Genomic DNA, 18054 nt, shown 5'->3' with positions numbered 1-18054 from the left:
AATATAATGCCAAGGACACATATAAAGTGTTTGTTTTTACAATAAAAAAATATTTTTTATTTTTTTTTATTTTGCTGTCTCGGATTCTTAGTGTAAGAAATAATAAGGAAAATGAGATGAATGGGCAATTTGTTTTCAAAATAACATCACTTTGATTGATTGATTTATTATAAATAAATTAAAAGTTAGCTCGAGTTAATATTAAATAGTTTCAATTATCATGTTAAGGAGTTTTTAATTTGTTTTTTTTCTTATCTCGCACTTAAACCTCTTCAACATGTAAGTATCTTAAATATAATATAAGCTTGGTCTATAAATATTGATAACTAAATCTTATCAATTATTGATTTAAAAAGGAAAAAATCTAAAGAACACAATCTTTTTTTCATTTTCTTTTATTTTGTTTTTGGGTAAATCAATTTTTTTTTTGTGAAAAAAAAAAGAAAGTGATTGTTCGCTATCATGATATAAGGTATTTTTTAATTAAAACTATATTAAAATATTTTTTTTAGTTTTATTTATTATGTTTAAAATTAGTGTATCAAAACTATAAAAAAAAATATCTACAAAGTATTTAGATAAAAAAACATTTTAAATTTTTTTTTTTTTAAATTAAGTTAAACTAAAAACACAGAGAAAACTATGATCAAAGATGAAAAATTAGAATAAAAAAGATAACAACGAAAATGAAATTGAAAGATAATCGATGACATTGCAAAAGTCCAAGCAGCAACTAGCAAGAAGTCACCCACTAGCAGTATCTAAAGGTAAAAAGAAAAATCATCTAAAGATGTTCATAAATAAAAATTTAGGATTAAAATATTTAGTTTTTTTTATGGTTTTAAATTTGAATTCTATGATTACTAATATAATTATTACTGAAAACTTATATAATTATTAACTTTAGAATATATAATATTAATTGAAGTATATATAAATTAACTTGAATATTTACATTAAAAAAATAAAATAAAAATATATATATAAATATATTTTTTTAATGTAGATATTCGGGTTAATTTGTGTGTGTGGATGATAAAAGAAAAGAGAAAGAGAGCCGTCGCATGGAGTCATTGTTAATATTTGATGCTGTGAGGTTGTTTTTTTAATTTTTTTTATATTTAAATAATTATTTTCACTCATTAAAATTTATTTTTATATAAACATATTAAAATAATAAAAAATTAAAAAACTGTAAAAAATATTTTTTAAATACAAAATGAAATACACTCGGTGGTCCCTCAGTATTGATTAACTCGCCGTCAGAGAGAGAGAGGGAGAGAGGGAGAGGGAGAGGAAAAAGGAATATGCAAAGGTGTAATGATTGTAGTGAGGAGGTGTCGTCAACATGGACCCCACACCTCCACCTTTTTCCTCCTTTGTGGTGGACAGACACTCCCCTTTCATGAGCCCCTCCGTCCTCCTTAATTCTAAAACACTAAACATTTTTTACTCTAATTAATTTCTCCATCACTCACCACCCACGCTCACTTTTTTAATCAGTATTATTAAACTCATAATATTTAGATTTGACTTGATTTTTTAAAATATGTTTTAAAATTAATTTATTAACCGGAATCGATAATAACTTTGATCTTCATCGCTGCTCTTGCACACACTCTCTCTCACTCAATCGCACACTCTTTTATTTAAATAAATAAACAAATAAACACATCCCTTCTTCAAAATGAAATAACTATTATTAAAATAAATTAATCAAGAAACAAAGACAAAGCTTTTTTTGTTTTCTTAGTTTCTGGTGTAAAAAATAATAATAAAATCCCCCCCCCCCAGCCCAGTAATTAAAATAGCACAGGCATAGGGAGCTTCACCTTTCTCTTTCTCTCCCTTTCTCTCATACAGAAAACTTAAAAATTCCTCCATTTAGAATTCAGGTTTGGTAGCTGCACAATCTCTCTTTGTTTTAATTTATTCCATTTACACGGTTTTGATTCTCATATCCTTTATATTTCATATGTTTTCTCAATTTTTTTGAGCTTTTAATTGTTGTTGAGCAAAAAGATATTAATTTTATTGTTGATTGCTGCTAGTTGCTTATTGATGCAAATGGGTTTTGTGTTTTAGGGTCTGGTTGTGGATCTTTGATGATACTGATTGATGAAGGAGGAGGGGTTTCTGCTTTTTAGGGCTCTTATTTTTCTCTAGTCATGGAAACTGTTTATACCCCCGCTGAAGTTATATGATTAGTGGGTGTGCTTCTTTTGGTCGTTTTGGTACTTCAATTATTAGATTCAATTTGTTCAAGGAGGCCCAGCAAAAAGTGAAAAATTACTGAATATCTGCTTCTTAGTTTGGTTGCATGTAGCTGTTTGGAGAAGAGAATCGAATGAAAGGAGGAGGAGGAGAATTGAGATTTTAGTTTTCTGGAACCTGTCATTTGTTTTGATGGAACTGGGATTTTAAAGAAGGGGAATTCACTGCATTTTTTACTGGGTTCTTCAGTACTTTTCTTACTTGAAACATATATGATCGTGTTGTTAGGGAGTATTGAGTGTGTGCTTGATTGAGGTTTTTTTTTTTTTTTTTTTCTTTATTTCGGTGTGTCAAGGTGGTGGTGGTATAGTTGGAAAGTATGGAAAAGGAGATAACAATTGTTGAGGGCACTGATATGCATCTGGAGGATGAGTTTTTCCCAGAACAGTCATTTAGTGTGGAAATGGAGACTGAAGAGAATGAAATTGTAAGTCCAAAGAGTGAAATTCAATGTTTCTCATCAGAAACTGGGGAGGGAAGTAATGTTGTATTTTCAAGAGAAGCACCCCTTATAAGTAAAGAGTCAAGAATTTCTGGTGTTTGTAGCTGTAGTACGAAAAAACTCAAGCCACGTGTGGTTGCGATGAAGTCTGAGATTGGCAATAAGGAGAATTTCGGACAGGAGAAGAAACTCAGCAGGCAAGATAGGATTGAGTTGGGTCGGATGTTTCAAAGCGCAGTGAGTTGCCATGACTGGGAGCCTGCTGAGAGCTTGATATTGCTGGCCGATGCACAAACCCTTAATGATGCCTTGTGCATCACGCTGGACTCTATCTGGTTTTTGAGCACACAGCAAGAACTTGATGGGATAACTGGACTGATTAAGAAGATTATAGCTAATGGCGCTTATGACTTCACTAGAGCTGCTCTCAGAACTTCTTTTCTTGCTTCATGTGTTTCTGCCTGCCAGAGCCAAACAATGCATCTTGAAGACACAGTCAATGTAATGGCCCAAAGGTATACTTATGAAAAAATGAAAAAAAAGTCTGGCTTTTTTTCCTAGTTTATGGAACATCGGTGTTTACTTGTCCATATGTTTGGATAGAATTTATGTTGTGTGTTTGTATGGGCGTGTATAAGTATATACATTTGTTTGACATGCTATTTATATGCATGCATATGTATGTATGAACACCTGTATATTTTTTAGCACACCAATATTTATATGCATCATATATTTAGTGCTGGAACTTGTTTTTCAAAACTTGTATTCTCTATTCCAGGGTTCTGCCATCCATGCATTATGGTACACTATTTGCTTACTGCATTAGGGGGTTATTTTGTAATTGCTCTTACTGCCTTATGCTAGGTTGGATTTGCATTTCATTCTAGTGTACACCGGTGAATCTTACATTCCCATTTATAATCCTTTGGGCACTCGATATCCTTTCTGCACTTGCATATCCTGAGGTATTTCTTCTTGGTGATGAAGGATCATTTAATGTTTTGTACATTGACATGGGAAGTTATCTACCTTGATCCGCTGTTCTCGATGAATCTGTAATATATAAGAAGTTGATTTAGGTTTTGTTTTGCAGTCAATAGTTTTATATTTTACTAAAATGTACGTTTAGTCTATTCTGCTTTATTTCTCTGCCCCTTCACCCTCCCCACCTCCAACATAGTGTGGTCCTTGATATTTTAGATTTGATCTGGCAACTGTTAATCTACCCTTTGATCGGTCAAATGCATTAAATAAAATGTTGAGAGGTTAAAACAATTTTGATTCTACATGTGAAGGGGAAATTTACTTCGTATCTTCATATAGTTTTATTTTAATCCCTATACGCTCTCATAGTAAAATTGCAAAATGAAAATTTCAACAACCTGCTGGTTGAACATCGAGGAAAGGAATTGTAGATCTCATCCAGCTCCTTGTTGTGGAACTGCACTCTGGTACTGTGGGATTGCCTAATTTACTTGTGAAATTCTTGATGTACAAAAATAACCAGAGATTAAACTTTTTTGGTTAAATTTCCTGACACACTTCTGGTTCAAAAATAACCAGAGATTAATATTAGAAAATGAATGCTAATTAGTAGTTTAATGCGTCTGACATTGTCTCCTTTCAAGGAGTATAAAACACTTTCAGAGGGAGCAAGTTTTCATCCAGCCATCTGAGAATGCCATCTGTGAAATTGTTATGAATTGTTCACTGTATTTAATATGATTGTAATGCACACGGTATTTTTGCTATGCATGACTTGGCGTGACTTGTGAGCTGAAATAAATGAAGATGCATGTCTTGTTTTTATCACATCTTGTGCTATGGATTTACAATTAGTGAAATATGATTTGTTTGCTTTCTGCCTGTCCACATGGACGGGCACAGACATAAATGGCCGGATTCTGATGTGATTTTCATTTCCGTTTTATAAATGGCAAAGTCTCTGGAGATATCTTTCTGTAGGCCTTCATGAAGTGAGTAAGCGTGTATGTTTAGATTTCAGGGGGTAGGTGCTGCTCTGTGTGCTTACTTTCTGGTACAATATAGTATAATTGTCTTTCCTTATAAATTAGCTGTAGCAAATGCATGCACACAACAAAAAAATCTATCTTCTCTTTTGCATTCCTTAAAAAAAGAGAAACCAGGACTTCAGCCACAACATTTTTTTTATGCTAGCATGCATGGTGAAAGCTAATTTTTTTTTTTCTGCATCCTCTTGACGTGCATTCTTTGTTTTGCTTTCTCATCTTCAGATTGAAGGAGCGACTTCAGGAGTGCAATGGGGATGAGGTCTTGAAGGCAGAAGCCAGTGCCAAGGTTCAAAAGTTTACTGAGTGGGCTCTGAAATGTATTGGCTTCCATTCCCGCTGCCAGGTAAATAGAGACCGAGTGATTCAAAGCTCAATTGCTGAAGTTCAACTCCAATTGTCTGCATTCAAGACATTTCTTGATCTTGCTGGCAATCAACTCACTGGGAAGGATTTCACTGAGGCCTTTGATGCAGCCTGTTTTCCTCTTACTCTATTTTCCAGTTCATTCAATCCTGGCTGGTCATCTGGGATATCAGCAACTGCAATCCAAGGGTTGCTTAGCATGTTGGTTGAAGGGGGTGCAGACAATGTCAACCAGTGTTTCCTTGAAGCCTCTCGTTTCGGAAGTACAGAACTTGTGCGCATTTTGTTGCAGGTAACATTAATCACACACACATATACATTTTTCTTACTTTGCTTTTCTGTTTATGTTCCTTGAGTATTTTGGAAGGTCGAAGTTTTTGTTTTCCTTGGAAGATGAATCTTGCTATTTTATTAAGAGAGCAAGAGATACAATCAGAATCTTATTAATGATCATACCAATTCCTTAGGTGTTTTTAGGGTCAGTTTCTTTCTTTCTTCTATTTCTATGTTACTCATAAATGAGTATGGCTTTGGTTGTGCAAACCACAAATAGTTTTCATAAATGGTTGTAAAGAAGGAAGTAAATGCTGCAGTGAAGCGTTTTTAGTATAAGCAAAAATTGCAGATTTTGTAACCTATCATGTTTGTGTAAGATGTGCTCGTGATTTTTTTTGGTATGTTCTGATGAATTTGGCTTATCTTTTTTCCTCACACCACACTGTAGAACAATTTTTTCCCCTTCTAAAGCGCAGCTGCAATATCTATTTCCATGCACACATGTCGTGTGTGCGTGCGTGTGTGTGTGTGTGTGAGAGAGAGAGAGAGAGAGAGATGCTCTAAGAATTTTTCATCAATCTAAGTATGCGCATCTGACATTTTTGTTTGAATTTATTGCTTGTCAAATATGGGATCAATCTTTTTAGATTGCCCATAGGAACAGCTTGGATGTTGATGTTGACTTGGCCCTAGGTTTTGCTTCTCACTATTGCAAAATTGGTACAATGGAATGTCTTGTGGAAGAGGGCAATGCTATAGCCTTCCTGGGTCCTTTGATGAGAGCAGCTGAAAGGGGTTGCATGCAGGTTGTTCAGTGGTTTGTGAAAAGGGGTTGCCGTGACATGGAACTCTGCCTTGCTCTCACGGCTGCGACTTCCAGTAGTCAAGTTGATGTTGCTGGATATCTCCTCCCTCACGTTCCTCAGCATGTTCTTGCTGCCCTCAGCATAGAAATTCTCAAGGCTGCTGGGGAGCGAAGTGGTGGGTCACTTGATGGTGTGGCGTTTCTTTTGCATTCTGATTTCTTGGGTGATCCTACTGCTACTTATGCTGTTGCAGACAGCATTGCTCGCTCTGATGATGAGTCTGTTGCCCCTGAGCTCAAGGCTTTTCTTCGAGAGAACTGGTCAGAGGCAGCTTTCTTGGATGGATTAAAGCAAGGACAAGAGCATTACATGAATCTCGTGATGATTTTGAATTGGGGTAGATCGCCTATATCCCTAAGGCATCTGCCAGGCCCTTTAAGAGTGGCAGTTGCGTATCTGCCATTGTACAGGGAGTGTGCAGCAACGGGTGGTCGTTTATTTTCACAAAGACAAAGGGGGCTGCTTGTTGAAGCTGTGAGAAAACTTGGGGGTGGGTCCTTAGAAGATGTGAGCCAAGGGAAAGAGCTCTTGGCTGTTTTGGAGCATTACCTTCCTCAATTTCTGGTTCATCCCCGCAGGGTGCCCTAGAAGATCTTGTGCTGTGGATTTTGACCAGTGATTTCCCCACCATATCTCATAGATGCCATAGACAATAAATATTTCAACTGTGGTTAGGGTGACGGAGCTTTTAAGGTTGTCAATTTTCCGTCCATGATGTGGCTGGCAAAAGTACTAGTTCTCTCTGGAATTATTATACCATTATATCGATCTTGTGCATGTTTAACTATAATGAGCAAGGCAGAGAGCAACTATGTCACAAGGGGTTTTATATGCATAATGAAATGTATATTAGCTAACATAATCTTTATATAAATATATTTTCTTTGCTCTCTCTTAATTCATTTTTAATTTGGTCAGTAAGCAGGATCCCTTCTCCTTTCCTCCTCCCGTTTCTTTCTTTTGTGGTTGGATTGATAAGTTTCCAAGGAACGAGAGAATAAATGCTGTCGTATTGTTTGTATATTGAGACCGTGTTGACTGCTTCCTGTTCATGATGGGATGGCTTGCCTGGTGGTTGGACTTGCAAAGGATGCGAATGAAACCCGCCACGGAGGGTGGTAAAACAATGATGTTTCACATGGCATTCGACCAGCAGCCATTTAATCTGTGTGATGAATCATGGTATGGTCATGGATCTCATCTGTGAAATTATTCTCGGGGATGATGGGATGGGTGGGTATGGAATATGTCCATTATGTTAATAGTCATCTGCAAATGCCTTGAAATTGGGTGAATCTAATACGGGAAAGATCTCAACTATTTGTCCGGCCATATATATATATATATATATAGAAAATGTTTTCCTTCTTTTTAGCGTGTTCGTCTCATATTTTAAGCAATCGGCCATGTAAAAAGCATAAAAAAACAGTTTAAAACACGATTACACATCGGCCCTAGTGAAAAGGGTTTGCTACCATTTGAGGTTAGACCAATGCGAAGTATATTATTCAAACCAAGCTATATGGTCAAACGATGCAAGTGACCAAATCATGGTTCGTAGTCTTTATATCCAATTAAATATACTTGCTATCGAGTCATGTCCGACATCATGTTCCTTTCAAATTCTTGGTTAATGCATTGAACTTCATACGATGCCATGTATAAAAAAACAGAAAGTGCTGCTATCAACACATTAATTTATTTAAACACTTCCTAGATATGGATTTGATTTGGAAGTTCGTTTCTATTTCAACATAACCATCATGGCTGGGAATATTCGCATTCTAAACAGCAGCAACACAACCTTGAAGAAAGATAATTATAAATTTCAACTAGAAACTAGTCAGGTCATGTGGGGATCCCTTGTACCGTAGCTCTCTAGGCAATGGAAATCAATCTCTCAAAATACCAAGAGATTGAGCCTCCAATTTATATCTTTTTTAATCAAGTTCCTTGTGGCTTGTAATTCATCACTGACATAGCTGATAGTGAAGTATAGGCAACAACAACGAGGGAAGATGAGAATTCCAAATATTTGATCTATGGCAACAATAGCAGCATATCCCTGCTTATATATAATTAACTCCATTTCCGTGCTTTATGCATAAGGTCACCTGCAAATCTAGTGAACGATGAACAAGGCCACACCAGTTTTTATGACTAAGAGATAAAAGAACCTTTATCTTTTCTTATCAACATTTTCAGAGAGTTACAAAAGTTGTGTTGAGACACACAGGTGCATAAGTTTTCTTGAAACGCCATTTACACATATGCAAAAGTTATATCCCTTGCATTAGAAGGCATGAAAGCAAAGATTATGAGCAATACCAAGATACCTATTGGTAGCAGAAGTAACATGAAAGGTGGCGGAGGCAATGGTGCTAGTACCAAAGGAAGAATCAACAAAGATGCAGTAATACACATGAGCAAAAGCAATGATGCCAAGCTGAAATGGCTTGTAGTCAACAACCTTCTGGTGCTCCCTTGTGAGAGTGATCGATTATACTCAATTTTCTTTTTCTCTGCACTTGCATTAGGAGGGGAACGATGATTATTAGCAGTGATCCTTCTTGCTCTCACATCCATAATGCTGCTTGAACGATCTTGCAGATTGATTATGCCTCTTGGCAAAGTTATTTCTGGTTCAGAATGTTCGTAACTCATTTAAATCCTTCTTGTTCCCAAAATTCCCAACACCCCGGATAAGATCAATTACTTTCAACTACAGAATTAATTTCACAATGCCAGAGACCTTGCAGTATATCAATGGACAATCCCTTCTTTCCAAACCAGAAGAATCACCCTCCGTGGTTAACTTGGATCCCAATTACAGAATGTAGTTAAAAGACTAGACGCAGCAACAATTAAAGCTGAGTCTACCAATGATCACAACAACTCTGTGAATCAGCCAAGTTTGTCACTTGTGAATTCACCACTCTCCTGCAGGTCCTTATCCTTGAAGATAATTCACAAATCAAACATCCCAAAAACCTCTAACGCCTCTTGGATCTAAATGTGGATAGCTGGTCCTTTGATTGCTAGAGATCTGTGTACCAGATTCAACCAATCTACAGAAGCTATCTAACAAAAACTCATTTAGGCTCTCTTCTCTAAATGTATGGACAGCTTGTCTGTCTGCCGGTTACTGGAGAGCTGATCAGCTGCCTTGAAATTCGTACCAAGCAACGTCGTCCCCAATAACCCAACTGGATTCCAAGAAAAAATGATAAAAGATTCAATCAGTTTCAATAAATTTATCATCTTTCTATTTAACAAGAAGCCAACAGACACATCAATCCAAAAAAATGGAAAGTTTAAGAAAGATGCAGTATATCTACTGCATAGGGCTCATCTCCTCCTCCTCTCTACAAGATCACATGTTTAAGGGCTAACAGGAGTTAAGAAGTACGATTTCTGTTAAACATATAAAGCATAGAGAACATTAAAATTAGAAGAAAAAAGAAACATGGGTTACCATAAAGATTGATTTTTGAAGTAGATTCAAGAAACTCTATCAAAGAGTACAAAAAGAAAAGAAACCTGTGATGAAATTCAAGAAAGATGAAAGGATAAGAGAAGGGCGGACAAGATAGGAACCTGCGATGCCGTGGCTTCTGACGGTGAAGCTGGAAGAGGTGGTGGGAAGAGTAACAGGAGGATTTCCAAGCAAGGCAGACAGAGAGAGCGAGAGAGAGTTCACAATCATACACCGTTTGCGTCTCACACTCTCCTCCTTTCTTTAACGGTGCAAGTTTTTTATTGCTAAGAAAGATGGGAGGAAGGATAGAGATCTCTTCCCCTTCAATTCAAGAGGTGGGATGGAAGAGATGGGGAAGCGTGCCTGTCATTGGAAAATGGATGGAACTTTGAGAGGGTTTTTTGGCTGCTTGCGCTGTATTTGTAACGCCACCATGAGTACAGTGAATTTACCCAGACAAGTGGGGTTTTGCTGACATTGCAAGTTGCCGGTTTTGGAAAAGGAAGGCCTTGTGTTTCCCAAGGTTCACCTCCCCTCGCCTCTTCTCTATTAAAGTTATTACACTCTTCCTCCCTTGAAGACGAAGACACGCCTCTTGCAGCCCATTATATGTTGATGTCACGTCATGCTGTACTCGTTTCACTGCCTGCCATTTCGTGATGACACGTGTTCATCTCACATTAATCAAAATCTTAGCCCTTTGGATCATTACTGGTGTACATTATTTCAATAATAACACAATACATCGATCCCGCTTTTCGCCTGGGGGTCAGATTTTATGCGTGGACCGACTGGAATCAATAATATGACTTTAATTCAATTAGATGAAAGGGAAAAAAAAGTAAATAGATTCACAACTCGTTAAATATGGTTAAGCAAAATGAAATAAAAAAAGTAACATAAAAAATCAATTTTGATTAACTTAAATTAATATAATAAACCTATAACTTGGAGGATATCTCATTAAATTTGTGTTAATTTATAATTCGAGGTATTAAACTTAAAATATCCTATTTCAAAAAATAATAGAGGACAAAAGAATACATGTACACCTCGAAATCCAAACCCAAAACAAGGCAAATGAGTATTTTTTACGTTGAGAGGCATTACACACATCTCAAAATACATGTACATATCTCACACATTCATAGGTGTTGTATAGGCTCACCTTACATTTTTTTTTTCTATTTAGTTAAATACAAAATCACTCCTGATTTGATCTCATGTTGTAATTAAAACAAAAAATCATTATGCAAGGATAAAAAGTGACCTAGAGCTTTGGTTTATTTATCTTTTATTTAAAGGGTATTTTGATTATTTTATTGTGCATTTTAGTTGTTTATAATTTTTTATATTTGACTAAATATCAAATTGAAAACAAATAAAATTTTATCAAATGGGAAAAACAAAAAATTAGAAATCAAAAAAATAAAAACTGAAGTTGAAATACAAAAAACATAAACGACCAAACTAAAAATATTCAGAAGAGGAAATAGAAAAGAAAAGAAAAAAAAAAAGGTTCACTGATGACAAACCAGACTATCATTTAAGACACACACCGCACCATTAGAAAGAGATCATGATGCTTCCATAAACATAATATAATGGTATTTTTGGACACCGCGAAGCGCTGCACATGTCTCAAAGTGTGTGTGGGCCTCCCGCGCACCATTAGGTATCGTACATGCACGACCACATTTTTATTTAGTTTGTTAAATACAAAATTATCTCTAATTTGATCTGATGTTATAATTTTTTTAAAAAAATCATCATGAGAAGACCAAAAAACCCTTTGACCTTGTGTTTATTGTTTTTTTAATTTTAGTGGCATTTTAGTCATTTCATCATGTATTTTAATTATTTAATATTTTGTATCTATGTTCAAGTATCAAATTGCTTCTCAACTGATATTATATTATAGAACAAACCATTATGAAAGTACAAAAACACCCCTTGATGTAAGGTTTAGATTTTTTTTTATTTCTAATGGTATTTTAGTTGTTTTATTTTCCATTTAAGATATGAAAAAACATATAATCAATTTAGAAAGGATAAATATTCCACGTGAAAATACTTTAATAACTGTAGAGGTTAGGTTTAAGTGTTTAAGTCTTTTGGGCAGAGTCAAAGTAGTTATCATATTAGGACTAGAGCTAAGTTATTTTTCAAGGCAAAATAGGATTACCAAGTTTAATAATGTGAATAAATAGTGGTGCCCTAGCTAGGGTTTTTCAAAGATGGAAGGCTAGCTTTTACAATATTTTTATTCTAGAAGATGTCAAGTGGACCAAGAGAGATGGTGAAGTGTTAGGTGTCAACAAATGGGAAGATGCCACGTGGAATCCATACTTGAAAAATCATCCTTCCTTCTTTGATTCAATGCATCACATCACTTCCATACCAACTTGCCTATTTCTGTGATTTTAGAATTGGATTTGCTGACCTTTCCAAGCTCCCACCACACCACGGTTTCGCCCATGGTTCCATTCGCTTCTCTTCAACTAATCAAGACCAAAACCACTGTTTATCAACCGACCATGTTTCCATGGACATTAAAAATAAAAAGAACACTGCACATTATTGCCCTGCATTAAGCTAAATTTTTCTTTAATATTAAAAAAACATTTAGATATTGCTAATGTTTTTCTTAAATAAAAAAAAATAAATTGTAATAATATGTGGTTGATTCAATGTGGCTTGGTCAACTTTGTTGGTTTAAAAACAATTCTGACGACCTGTAAAAACATAGTTTGACTAAAAATTATTTTAAGATGATATCTTTTTTAGTATTAAGATAATAATATATTGAATTGATTTGGATCAACCCAGATTAACATGTTAAGTCATTGACCCTGGTTATGAGACTATAATAACCCTATTGAAAACAAATCAAAATAAATTATAAAGCCTAATTTCCAATCAATCTAATATTAAAGAATGCAATGAAAAGAAATATCGATTAAAAAAACCCGAATTAACTTGTCAACTCGTATTTTGAGTCATAAAACCGGATAATTTCATATAAAAAAAATAAAAAAAATTTAAAATTTAATTTTTAATTAATTCAACCGAGTTAATCCATTAAAGTAGCGATCCGTGAAAGTAGATAATTCAATAAAAAAAATATAATATTGAAAGATAAAACATGTTTTAGTGTATCTGTTAATATTGATTAATTATATATCTATATTTTCTAACTAGTAGGATCCATTAATTAAGGTGTCTAAATCTCCCCATAGAAACAAGTACGTAGTCCAAATATCCCGTGCAAGAACCTCAAAACATTCTTGAAATTGCGGTCTTATTGTCAGGGCACCTACTATGTTGATTGAATTCCAACCCATTTCTCGTTTTTGGCCGGTAGTCCCTTCGATGGTCACTTTTGCTCGACGATGACTGCAACTTTCATCTTCAAAAACATGCAGTGTTGTCTGTGTTTATGGAGTATGTTTTCGAGACAGAACTTGACAATAAGATAGGGAGTTCTTGGAGTGCTGGCATTGAATAATAAACGTCAGACCTTAAACGAGTGACATAAGGTTTGCGAAAGATGCTGCAAGGAGACCTAATGAAGCTCCATGGAAGCTTCATTCATGTTGTTGTTGAGCTAGCACCAAAGGGTTGCCAGACAAATTAAGTGGTTGAACTTGGACGATTGTTTTGTGCTTCTTCATTCTCTACAGTGACTGGAATTGCCATGGCACCAGGAATTTTCTAAATATAAAGACCATGTGCTTCAAAGATCTTGGAGGATCTTCTTTAGGGCAAAAAGAAAAAAGTAGTGGAAATCTTTAGAAATCCAAAAGGTGGGCAAGCAGGGGTGATCCCGGCCATGGCAGTATCCAGAGTGATTGGACCCTGTCATTTCACAGCATACTGTGCTTGCACCGTGAAATCAATGGTGGCTTTCAGATGTTTTCTATCATGTTTTTTAAAATGATTTTCAAATAAAAAAGATGTTCTAATTCTTTTTAATGATAAGGTAAAGGGGTATTATTAAAAAATTATTAATACTTCTTGAATGAATATGATTTTTTTTTGACAATTTAAGGTCTATTATAAATATATAATGTAATATTGTTTTAATATAGTGAATATAAAAATTCATTACTTTTATAAATGCAGGTATATTATCGAACCATGTTTTTTCTAGCTTATTTATTATTGTAATTATCATCAATAATTGCTGTGCTTTTTTCGCAACAATGGGACCAACCCAACCAACCGAGTAATGAGAACTGACCCGTATGTAGGCTCTTGCCTGGAGGAAATGACATTTTAGCAGGCTAGCCAAGCATGATCCATGAAAGACGATTGTATTGTATGCAATAATTTGTGAGTGGAATGGAATTCATTTTGTGATGGACATGACTTGATGTTCCTCCAGCGCCGACACCCGCCGTGTTGCTTCAGCACTGCCTGCCCTGTTCTTGATTCCTCGAAACTTACATCTCTGTTTGTTCACAGTTAGAACATAGAAAACGATACAGTACTGCAAATGGCACCGCTACTATAGCAGCAGCAGTTCTCACCATCTTAGCTCACACAGTGGTCATACATTTATCTGATTGTATTGTTGGATAGTGACAACTTGTGCAACCAACTGTGCAATGTAAAGCAAATCACCCAACCAATTATGAGTAAGAACAAGGCACAACACAACTAGACGTTGAGAAAGGATCATGAAGTCATTAAGAAGCGAGGCAAGAGAAGTAACGATTTGCAGATACAAACTGTCTTAACCTACACTGTCTGCTGAGACCGTAAAAGCTATGAAATGAAAGTAAGACAATGTTGAGCAGGATTTTCAATCTAGCCAATCAAAAATCTGATGTAACAATGAAGAATCTAGCAAACAAAAACAGTTACCATACCTCATCATCATTGGCACCGTCTTCTTTGTTCATCTTGAGTATGGTTGTGGCACCCTCCTTGCTGATGGGAAACTTCATAGCTCTGAAAGGAGTGTCCGCATTAATATGCCCTTTCATGGTGTGACCGGTGCCTTTTCCTATAATGATGTCCCAAAGTGCAGAACCAAAGTCCTTAGGCCTGAAGGTGATGGGAACATCAATGTAACTATTTCCATATTTATCAATTTTAGTAGATCTTTCCATTTTTATCACGTTTCCTTGAATCACTCTCAATGAAGTAGTCGATATCGGCAGTTGATGGAGGGGCAGGGGCAGGGCTTTTGATGAGCACATCAACAACAATGTCGGCTTTGTCAAGGTTGATGGAGGGGACGTGAATGGCAGTAACATCGGCAGTTGGCTTCCCAATGCCAATAGCTCCCTCCGCAATCTTTCCACCAATGTCATGAATGGAGTCCTTCACCTTACCAATAAATCCACCCTTGTCTTCATCTTTCTCCTCGGCATCTCTATCACCTATTTGCTGCTTGTCAGAAGAAGCGAACACATTCCACAAGCGAATACCTTCATTCAATTTCTTTTTCTTGTTCTTTCATATTAATGCAATGCTTCTTCACTCATGACTTGTCAAACAATTTCAAGTACTTGTATATAATATATATTAGCACAACACAGCTGGGAAGACAGCTTATTTCTTGAATTCTTACTTTGATTGATTGATTACGAGTACTGAACTAAGAAAAAAAAATAGAAGCCAAGGTAGTGCTTTTATTTATTTATGCATGCCTGTTTGTTGTCATAAACATTCAACAAATCAATAATAGTAGTAAGCACTACATTTATCTTATCTAGCAAAAAAACTTTCCATCATTTCATTCCCTTGATGATTATTCATCTTTGCTGCTTCTACTCCTGTCTTCACCTATATGCTCCTTGAGGATTTCTCTCAGGTACTCTTGCTGCTCATAACTTCCTTCTATTTCCTCCCACTGCATCAATCAAACATCAACAACCACATCCATAGATACAAACTATCAGAATTCAGTTGTTCATAAATAAAAAATAATAATACTGCCACCCATCATCATAAATACATGTAATACTGATGCTTTCTGGATGGTGAGATTTTAGGAGGAACTCACCTCTTGATGAGACAATGATACCACGTTCCAACCAGCAGCAGCAATGTACCTCCGTTTCAGCATGGTATGTCCTAAAGGCATCCCTGCAGTATATAACAGGATAAATAAACAAAAGCTAGGTAGCTGAGTGTGAAATAATAGATAATCATTGTAAACTTGGCAAAGGTACCAACCAGTATTCCTGGAGAAATGAGTTGGTCCATCTATCTCCAAAGCAATTTTCTTATCAACCACAACAGCATCCACAGTGTACCCATCCACAACATATTCTCTCACCCAATCAAGGCCAGTGCTGACGAGAAGCCGAGCAACTTCCTTCTGAAATGATGAAGTTGTTTTCTGATTAAACCTCTTAGTTTTTCCAGCACGAGCAATTTTCTCCTCCAGATTGTCCCCAAGAGACAACCTAAGATGCGGGTACTCAAGCTTCAAGCATTGATTCACAAGATGAGCCTGAGAAGCAAACATGATATCCTCTCTATATTGCTCTGAAAGCCTTTGCTCCTCAAAATGGCTCAGAGTTCTCCACACATTTGAAAAGAAAATTCGATCCAATTGTCCAAGAACAGCATATGACCAAGCTATATTCCCAAGCTGATCCCTATTAAAACTGAGCACTGGAGACCGTAGACGTCCTTCTGCATCGAGATCTCCACTGTCTTCATTGCTTCTCTCCTCATCAGAGTATGATGTTTTAGTCTTTAAGGAGCATTCAAGTTGGTTTGCATTTTTGAAAACAGTATCCAAGGCATCAAGCAAAGAGTCAGCTGGCTCATACAGAGACGCAAAAGCCCACAAAACCTGAGCAAGCTCCTGCTCTTGGAAAGTATGAATTATCTCGGAGCCCCTTTTTGATAATGCTGAAAATAGATCAGGAGCAGAGTGCTGCATTGAAGCAAAAGCACCAGCGACATTAGCAACATTCTGTGAATTAAACTCCCCAACCTTGGTTAAGGCCACCTCTGCAACTCTATCCATTTCCGACAAGTAAAGTAGCTCCCCTCCTATCTTAGACAATGCCCAAGAAATATTTGAGATACCTTGCGCTGAACATTCAGGCAATGCTGTCATAGCAATACCTACCAGCATCGACACCTCTTTCTGTCGAGCAAATGCCAACCTACGAGTATTCATCATTGAAACCTTCTCCATGTTCTTAGCAATTCGATGAAGTGCAGTGGCAATATTCAATGGGGATAGCGGTGAAGGACTCAACCCCTTCCCAACAGCCATAATCATCTCAGCAGTGATTTCCAAAACTTCCTCTGCAGTCTGTGCTTCCACAATCGCTCTATTCAAGTTAACCTCTTTCTTACGATCAGAAGGTCCAGAGAATTGGGATAGCCTCTGAAGAAACTCTTCCATGGTCTTCTCTTTCCTTTCTTGAAACATGCCATCCCCTAACATACTCACCATCCTTTTAAGGTCAGCATCATCATCTTCCAATTCAACACCTTCGTCCAAATCAAAATCCAAATCATCCTCTTCAAAGTCCTTAACTTTCTTAACCTTACCAACCAACTTTTTCTTATTCCTTTTCTTTTTCTTCTTCTTTACATTAATCAAATCTTCCATTCTCTGACTCAACCCCCTCGCCTCAATCGACTTGAGGGCAACCTTTCTCGCCCTCAAACACCAATCCATCCCATCAGTATCTTTCAGCAATCCTGAATTTTGTTGCTTTTTCTTCTTCTTAGATGCTTGACAACCCAATGGATCAAGCTCCCCGAGAAACTCCAATTTCCAATCCTCATCTTCCTTATCCTTATCACTATCAACAACTCCTTCACTGCTAACAACACTATCTCTACTTAAATACACACACTTTGTCTTCGTCCCTCTAGAGAAACCCACTTCAAGTCTTCCATACATAAACCCAGTTCCAGCTTTCATCACTGGAATATTATAACTTGTTTTTGGACTGAAAATGAAGGGCTTTAAGAAACCATGTTGAGGGAAGGTGTTTAGTAACCCTTTCATACTTATAATTCTCTTTAAAGAATATATCTTTCTTTAAGAGAAATAAACAAAGAGCAAAGAAAGCATGAAAAGAAATAAACAGCTCAAAGATAATGCAGTCCTAACAATGGCCATGAAGAGAAATCATCAATTTTTGAGAAAACAAAACATACCCATCAAAGGAAACCCACTGGTGGACTGGATGGAGAAGGAATTATTGCTCTATCCTTCTTCAAGTGCTGGCAAGTATTAGCAGAGTTATCACTGTGGAGTGGACGAAAGAGAAGAAAGTGCCCCGCAACTATTTTTACATGTCGGATAAGACTTGGGATTTGCTTTTGTTT

The 18054-nt window shown here is 36.2% G+C and overlaps 2 protein-coding genes and 1 long non-coding RNA gene across 4 annotated transcripts; 1 reads left to right on the top strand and 2 right to left on the bottom strand.

The window, feature by feature from the left end:
• The first annotated feature begins 1598 nt into the window (after nt 1-1598).
• On the top strand, nt 1599-7155 carry LOC118056086 (ankyrin repeat protein SKIP35). Its single transcript, XM_035068189.2, has 4 exons — nt 1599-1895; nt 2086-3231; nt 4975-5407; nt 6039-7155. Exons 2-4 carry the CDS (start codon nt 2594-2596, stop codon nt 6843-6845), a joined length of 1878 nt encoding a protein of 625 aa, XP_034924080.1. The 5' UTR covers nt 1599-1895; nt 2086-2593; the 3' UTR covers nt 6846-7155.
• Nucleotides 7156-8975: 1820 nt separating this feature from the next.
• Nucleotides 8976-10343, bottom strand: LOC118056087 (uncharacterized). The gene is made up of 2 exons (XR_004688757.2): nt 9855-10343; nt 8976-9463 (listed from the first exon to the last, which is right to left on the bottom strand). It is a non-coding gene; the product is annotated as an uncharacterized lncRNA (long non-coding RNA).
• Nucleotides 10344-15357: 5014 nt separating this feature from the next.
• On the bottom strand, nt 15358-18021 carry LOC118056088 (RAP domain-containing protein, chloroplastic). Of its 2 annotated transcripts, XM_035068192.2 has the most exons (4): nt 17884-18021; nt 15925-17686; nt 15752-15834; nt 15358-15598 (listed from the first exon to the last, which is right to left on the bottom strand). In XM_035068192.2, exons 2-4 carry the CDS (start codon nt 17642-17644, stop codon nt 15497-15499), a joined length of 1905 nt encoding a protein of 634 aa, XP_034924083.1. In that variant the 5' UTR covers nt 17645-17686; nt 17884-18021; the 3' UTR covers nt 15358-15496. The 2 variants fall into 2 exon arrangements, with proteins under 2 accessions (XP_034924083.1, XP_034924082.1); XM_035068191.2 differs by having other exon boundaries at nt 15925-18012.
• Between the last annotated feature and the right edge of the window lie 33 nt (nt 18022-18054).

This window comes from Populus alba, chromosome 17 (genome assembly GCF_005239225.2).
Source record: "Populus alba chromosome 17, ASM523922v2, whole genome shotgun sequence".
Lineage (NCBI taxonomy): Eukaryota > Viridiplantae > Streptophyta > Magnoliopsida > Malpighiales > Salicaceae > Populus > Populus alba.
Note: the sequence above shows the minus strand (reverse complement) of the source record. Positions and strands in the feature narration are given on the sequence as shown.

Excerpts from the sequence above, each read along its gene's own strand:
- LOC118056086 (XM_035068189.2), top strand. The coding sequence starts at position 2,594 with ATGGAAAAGGAGATAACAATTGTTGAGGGCACTGATATGCATCTGGAG. Across the intron at positions 3,232-4,974 it reads GTCAATGTAATGGCCCAAAG|ATTGAAGGAGCGACTTCAGG; the intron begins GTATACTTATGA and ends TCTCATCTTCAG. Across the intron at positions 5,408-6,038 it reads TTGTGCGCATTTTGTTGCAG|ATTGCCCATAGGAACAGCTT; the intron begins GTAACATTAATC and ends CAATCTTTTTAG.
- LOC118056088 (XM_035068191.2), bottom strand. The coding sequence starts at position 17,731 with ATGAAAGGGTTACTAAACACCTTCCCTCAACATGGTTTCTTAAAGCCC. Across the intron at positions 15,835-15,924 it reads TCATTTCTCCAGGAATACTG|GGATGCCTTTAGGACATACC; the intron begins GTTGGTACCTTT and ends TATATACTGCAG. Across the intron at positions 15,599-15,751 it reads TATCATTGTCTCATCAAGAG|TGGGAGGAAATAGAAGGAAG; the intron begins GTGAGTTCCTCC and ends TGATTGATGCAG.